The sequence below is a fragment of the Etheostoma spectabile genome, chromosome 6, assembly GCF_008692095.1.
Source record: "Etheostoma spectabile isolate EspeVRDwgs_2016 chromosome 6, UIUC_Espe_1.0, whole genome shotgun sequence".
In the NCBI taxonomy this organism is placed as follows: Eukaryota; Metazoa; Chordata; class Actinopteri; order Perciformes; family Percidae; genus Etheostoma; species Etheostoma spectabile.
The window spans coordinates 20,514,025-20,521,046 of record NC_045738.1 but is presented as its reverse complement, the minus strand read 5'-3'; the positions used below and the strand labels follow the sequence as shown (position 1 = coordinate 20,521,046).

Genomic DNA, 7,022 nt, shown 5'->3' with positions numbered 1-7,022 from the left:
ATTTGGAAATAATAAATCATTCTTAAAGAGCCTTACTTCCCATAACAATAAACCCCGACGGACTAACGTCACATACACACGTTACCCACATGGCTACCTGTCTTAAAAGGGAAGGGTCGGTTGGTAATAATCATGTAAAAGGAGAACGGGAAAGTTTACTTTTCTATCAAGCAGCAAAAACAATTAGCCATAACATCGCAAAGTCCTGCTATGTGACTATCGCGCATGTGCACATTGCGATGTCGATGCTAAAACACAATATTGTTCAGCCCTACTTTCTGGTGACACAGAAAAGATACTGAATACAGTATTTCTGCTGTCTGAGGGCTGCAACAAACTCCTTGCAACATTCTCAATCTAGGACATGGGTAGAGGATACATCAGGCCAGCAGGTGAGCTGACAGAAGTAACTACAGGGATCCCAGGTTGTACATCCTCATCTCAGTTCCCCCGACGACCATCGCAACCGAGATGCTCGGTACACCACAACCACAGCAAACAATTCATTTTTTACTATACTATTACAAAGAAACACTGACGTAATCAGTTTCTTTCACTGAGGTCTTCATTTGCAAAGCATTTCTTGCATGAAAGGTTTGACATAAATGAAAGAGGGAGGAATTAATGGATTGTCTGATGGTGCTTCAAACTAAATAACATAATAATGCTAACAAGGTTGGTGCTCTAAACCTCCATAGGAACCCCAGAAGCTGAAGACAACACAAATATTTGGGGATGAGATAATCTAATAAATGTGAAATACTCCGTTACATTCACGCCATTCCCAAATGAGTTGCTACAAAGCTAGTTAAGACTATAAGCTCCACACAACTCTCTCTGTGTTTCTCAGCTTGGCCATGTTTAGAAAATGTCCTCCTTGGCTACAAGCAACTGCGTGGCGGGAGGGGGGTGCAATCACAAAAAGGCTTGTATCATCTGGATGCATTCCTCACGAGGGAGACCGAAACTACGCACTATAGCTTTGAAATAAAACCACTGTATATTTCAAATCGTTACACATTTGACTTTTATTGATTTCTTCAAGAATTATGCATTTTAGGCCACAACTGTGCTTAACCCTCCTGTTGTCCTCGGGTCAAATTTGACCCCTTTAAAAAAATGTCTATATGTGACATATGAGTTTCTTTTTAACCAAATGGCCACAAAAAAATGGATTGGATTCCATACAACGCTCTTTGCAAAAACATTTGATTGACTTTTATTCCTGACTAAACTCATCTGTACGTTTCTCTGATCTTAACCATTAGTCAAAATAATTCATAAATTCTGCTTTTTAACTCAAATATTAGGTACAATTCTATATAAACGAGGGTTATTGAGCATAAAATTACAAAAAGTAGTGTAAAAGTAGTGGTAGTAAGGTGGTGTTAGTGAAAACTAAAACTAAAGTCTGGAAAAGGGACACATTTTTTTTGTCAGCTTTTGACTTGGGTAGACAACACATCTCTGCTTGAACATTTCTATGTGATCCCTAAATCATAATAGAAGTAGCATGAGTGAACCTAGTTTAAATGTGTTCAAAAACGACATAAAGCAGAGAAAGGGGAAGTCCTATTGCAGAGTCACTTCACAGAAACTCTTTCACCATTGATTGTATTTCAGCACGCTACGGAAAAATACCCCTCATATTTGTAGCTATTATTTATGTCCTAGTGAAAACCTGGATACCAAGATAACCTTCCTACATGAGCCACATCAGAAGGTGGGAAAACTGCATAATGAAGCCTTTCAGAGTTTCAGTGGATCACTGCGCTTCCGGACGGAGCTCTCAGAGCTGTTTGGGCGCTTATCGAAATGTGCAGGTGGCTGCTTCCCCCTTTATTTCTCACGCACGCACACACGCGCAGCACACACACACCACCACAAACAACAACCACACACAAACCCACACCACACACACACACACACACACACACACACACACACACACACACACACACACACACACACACACACACAACACACACACACACACACCCACACACACACACACACACCACACACACCACAACACCACACCACACACACACACCACACACAACACAAGCGTTGAGGCTGAAAGGGGAACTACTGAGATCATGGTCTAAAACAATTGTGTAGTTTCCCCTTTGACACCATTTTTAAGCTGTGTCCAAATTATGCATTTTACTGGTCAACTAGACTGAAAGAGTTTAAAGTTCTTGCATAAAAATGATCCCTTCTCCTCAACGAGCAACAACTAAAAACTGGACAAATCTTATCAAACAGAAGGGTGATTGATGAGATGGACTTTTTAGAGAGGTGACGATTAAACCACACAGAGCCCTTGCATGGAAACCATACATACTCAAACACACGATAGGGCCTGGACCTTTGGTAATTAATCGAGTCCAAGCTTTTGACCTGGTAAAACAAACACATGCTCTGAATATGTAAAAAATAGGCCTGTGTATGAGAGGCTTCTAGAGCTTCAACGCTTAGTCGACTAATCGAGTAGTGGATTGACAAAAAAAAAAGAATCACGTACTATTCCACTGTTTTGATAATGTTTCATGCAAAAATGTCAAAAAACGCTGTTTAATTTGGTTCGACGCAAAAAAAAAAGTTTCTGAATGTTCCCTCCCTCCCTCCCTCCCTCCCTCCCTCCCTCCATGCACTTTTGACTGACCTGCCTGGCCAACCTGCGGGCCTCCCAGTAAGGTTTGGACTCCTCCACAGCCTTGCCGAGCTTCTTCACAAGTTCGTCCAGCTTCACCGTGGCCTCAACCAGAACCGAGCGGAACTTTTGCCTCGCGTCCTGACGGAGAGAGAGAGTGGAGGGGGGGGGTTATTCAACATCAGTTATTCAATTCAGCACAAACATGGGAGCATCTGACACAAAAAAAAGAAAGGATACCAACGTAACTCTTTGAATGTAAACTGAACTTTGATAACCTCTGATCGTGTAGATCAACTGGTCAGGTAATCTGTAGCTCATCACACCCACTGCCCTTCCTTTATGTAGGGATTTTTTTAGCCAAAACCCCAACAGTGAATACTGTTATTAACCCCAGGTGTGCACCAAATGCACCTATTAAAAACTTTACATGAATTAGGCAACTTTAGACCTTTACCAAAACCCATTTAGTGAAAATTACTATTAGTGTTTCATAGATAAAAGGGCAGGAGTAATGTAAAAAGGGTTTTATACAAGAAAATGATCGACGCTACATCAACAGAGCTTAGTGTTGGATTAAATGAGACGCTTCTCCAACTCTTATCCAGCCTTTAAAAAGGTCCAATGTGTAGGAATTTCTCCCATCTAGCGTTAAGATCATTTATCCAAATCAACTCTCTCGCACCACGTGGTTCCAAGTACGTATTTCAAAAAGCCGGTGTCTTGCTCTTTTCAGTATCCTTTTTCTTTTTCTGGGCGAAGAAGAAGACTCCTGTTGCTGAAATTTGGATTTTGGATACCTGTGTTCCTCAATGTTTCCTTCTTCAAACTAGCCGGGGCCGGGAAGTGACAACACCCATTAGCAGCATTAGCAGCAACTGTGAGTTCATCTTCGGCGGAGCAGTAGGTCTTGCTTAAATGTGATAACAGGTTGCTCTATAGACCTTTTTCACGCCAGACATGTTGACATGTCAAAGTAGGAAAAGCACAGGTGTATTCAAAACCATCAATGATGGGTGCATTCCACTTAGGAAAGGCCCTGGTGTTGTGCATGCTGACTCATTGAAACAGCTTACTGGGACACTTGATGGAATTGAGCCATCGTTAAGGTTACCAAATTCAGCTGTGCTTTTCCAACTATGAGTCAAAATGTCTGCTGTGAAGAAGGTCTATTGCTGCCTCAAAGTATGAGTCACAGCTTCTAAGAACGTTAGCAGCTAAAACCCCAGAGCTCAAAGATAAAACTAAGGTCTAAATAATGGATAAGAAACATTTGCTACCAACCATCACACTTAACCTAATCTGGGCAAAGTATTCACACCATGTGCCAGATAAAGCTGACAGCTTTCCTGTGTCATAACACTGAAAGACACCCGCCTGTGAAAAATCAATGCCCGATATAATTTTGTTAACTGGTAAGAACAAAGTGTTCGTTCAATCTTAGAAAGCTTTGTTCGTTCATTGGCACTACATGGTAGTACATGGGGAGTTTCTGAGACGGACTGGCATTCAGCTCAGAAATTGCATCATGGTCGTCTAATTGGCATAAAAGCAGCAAGAACAAAAACAAGTCAGAAACTTCACGGATCCCTGCAGGGAAATGCTCTTTTTAATTCCCCACTTCCTTTAGCAGGGCCAATTATACAAGTAACATTAGATGTAATGATGTTTTGGCAGAAGCGGGCTTGATTCAAGGGCCTTCTAACAAAAAAACAAGCTTGCTCCCCAAAAACGTACCCTTCAGTTTGTGTGGTTTTCTTTTCTTAGAAGCTAAAGAAACTTTTCTTCCAACAAGCTCTCTATATGTGAAAGGCTCGAGAAGACAGAGAACAGGGCAAGTAATAATTATGTGACATCCTTGCGACTGCAACTAGGATCAACAATCCGGAAAAATAATTGCATGCGATGCGACTGTCTAGTTGAGAATAATCCAATAAGACTTAAATGGCATCCCATAACAACACAGAGAAGCCGCAAAACTGCAGTAATTCATTTGAATCCCCGGGAGGAAACAACCCCATATGACCAGGTTTAATACGTTAATAGTCTATGAAGGTGCTCGGATCTGGCACATACAGTAGTAGGATATCAAGAAGTACTACGTCAATGGTAATTCAATGTGCGTTCTAGGGCGCACAATAATCATCACAATCTTCGTTTTTTTTTTTTAAATGACTACAATTCTTTAATTTTACGAGCCGACTGCATCACAAACGCTACTACTTTCTTCTGAGATTTTTAAACTTTAAACTGACTGTATGAAATAGGTTTTAAAGCGCTCCCAAAGCGCTTCAATGCTCTCCCTTCTCTTCATTGAAGCCTCTATGGTTACAGGCTTGTGGTGACGCCCAATGTGCTATAGGTGCCAAAATAAATCTATGCTTGGTACAGCCAATTTGTTTTGTTTTGTCATGGTTCATGTGTGCAATAAACATTACACTTTGTGAGAAAAAAAATTGTGGCAGAGAATCGTGATATCAATTAAAAGCTAAAAAAATAAAAATAATGATTCATATTTTTCCCCAAATTGTGCAGGTCTAATGCGTTCCATTTAGATGTTTTGATGACCAAGAGGCTTCCAAGAGGCTTCTTCAGGACTCCAAGCTGGGGAGGAGTTTCAGGAGGTAGTTGTTGACATGTCATAAAAAAAAGACAAGATGTAATTCCTACCAATTAAATCTCTAACCTTGTGGCTTGGAAGATTATCAAAGCCCTGACCATGACTCAAACTATTTTAGATAAAAGCAAACCAATCTAACAAGGTCAGTTTTCCCAACATGGGTCAGATCAAAGAAAACACATATTCGCATTGTTTTCATAGACCCATATACCAAAAAGTAGGGCTGGGCAATATATCAATGTTGTATCGATATCGTGATATAAGACTAGATATTGTCTTAGATATCTAAGACAATATCTAATCAACATCTAGGGCAGGCTGTGGCTCAGTGGTAGAGCGGTTGCCTGCCAATCGGAAGGTTGGTGGTTCGATCCCCGCCCCTGCAGTCATTGTTGAAGTGTCCTTGGGCAAGACACTGAACCCTGAGTTGCCCCCGGTGCTGCGCATCGGAGTGTGAATGTGTGTGAATGTTTATCTGATGAGCAGGTGGCACCTTGTACGGCAGCCCCGGCCACAGTGTATGAATGTGTGTGAATGGTGAATGTTTCCTGTAGATGTAAAAGCGCTTTGAGCAGTTGTTAAGACTGGAAAAGCGCTATATAAATACAGCACATTTAGATTTTTGAAATATTGTAATATGGTAAGTGTTGTCTTTACCTGGTTTTACAGGCTGCATTACAGTAAAATGATGTCATTTTCCTTATCTATTATTTGGTGTACTTAAAAGGTCTGGGGATGCGATCACTGATGGACATTTCCTTGGGTGGAAAACCAATTGAGCAGTCAGAGCTTTATAAGCAGGATTCATAAAGGGGATGTCATCTTTATACTCTACAGCTGGCAGGACAGTCCCATCAATAAAAACAGTCCCAGAAAAATAAGCACAGAGCAACAAAACAACAAAACAAAACAGTCCGAATGGGGCCCATTTAAAAAAAGTTGCAAATCAAAAACAATGGTATGTTTTACAAACGACTGTTGCTCGCAAATTGGGTAAATACAGAGAAGTCATGGTGAGAAGAAACATTTTGAAAAAAGCAAGAGGAGGAGAGAATAAAAAGACTCGGTTTCTGTGCTGCTGCATTTTATATTCACCCATACACAAGATGTTTGCATTGGAAATCCTTTTGGATTCCCCATCCTTTACTCCGCACAGTTGCTAGTAGCCAAGGAGGACAAGGAGGATTAGAAAAAACCCGATGGACTATGTAGAAGACGCAACTATCTTCACTTAACTTTAGGACTGGGTACCGAACGTCGATACTTTCATGGCACTGAACAAAATAGTCGAATCCTACGAGTACGAGTATTGAAAAATGATTTATCTTTCCAAATTACGGTACCTGAGAAGGCGGAATTGCAAGCTTATCTGTTGTCTGTGCCCTCTCTGCATATTGACAGAGAGCAGAGCGGTTGCACTAAAAAGTCTTTGCTGTTTACATTCCTTTGCATTTTAGTTCAATCTTAGCCGGTCCACAATGTTATTTGTTTATTTATAATATGTTCATGTTGTGGAAAAATGTTCTCTTTTTTGTTCATTTTTGCCTAGTTAGGATTGATACCAATCCTGAGTATCTGACTGGTGCACCCCCCCGATCCAAAAGCACAACCAGTGTTATTATTGTCACTCTAAGTGAGCGGTGTTACCAAACTTTTTCAAATTTTGATACCTGTTTTGATTCACAATTAAAGTTGGAAAATAGAAATTTTGTGTTTAATGTATTTGTGTTGAAATGGATTTTAATA

The 7,022-nt window shown here is 40.5% G+C and overlaps 1 protein-coding gene across 1 annotated transcript in view; it reads right to left on the bottom strand.

The window, feature by feature from the left end:
• The window catches only part of sh3bp5b (SH3-domain binding protein 5b (BTK-associated)), a 49,351-nt gene that overhangs the window by 35,555 nt on the left and 6,774 nt on the right, over nucleotides 1-7,022 (bottom strand). Inside the window, exon 3 of the mRNA XM_032518870.1 lies at nucleotides 2,669-2,797. Coding sequence (XP_032374761.1) covers nucleotides 2,669-2,797 — 129 coding nt within the window. The remainder of the gene's footprint in view (nucleotides 1-2,668; nucleotides 2,798-7,022) is intronic.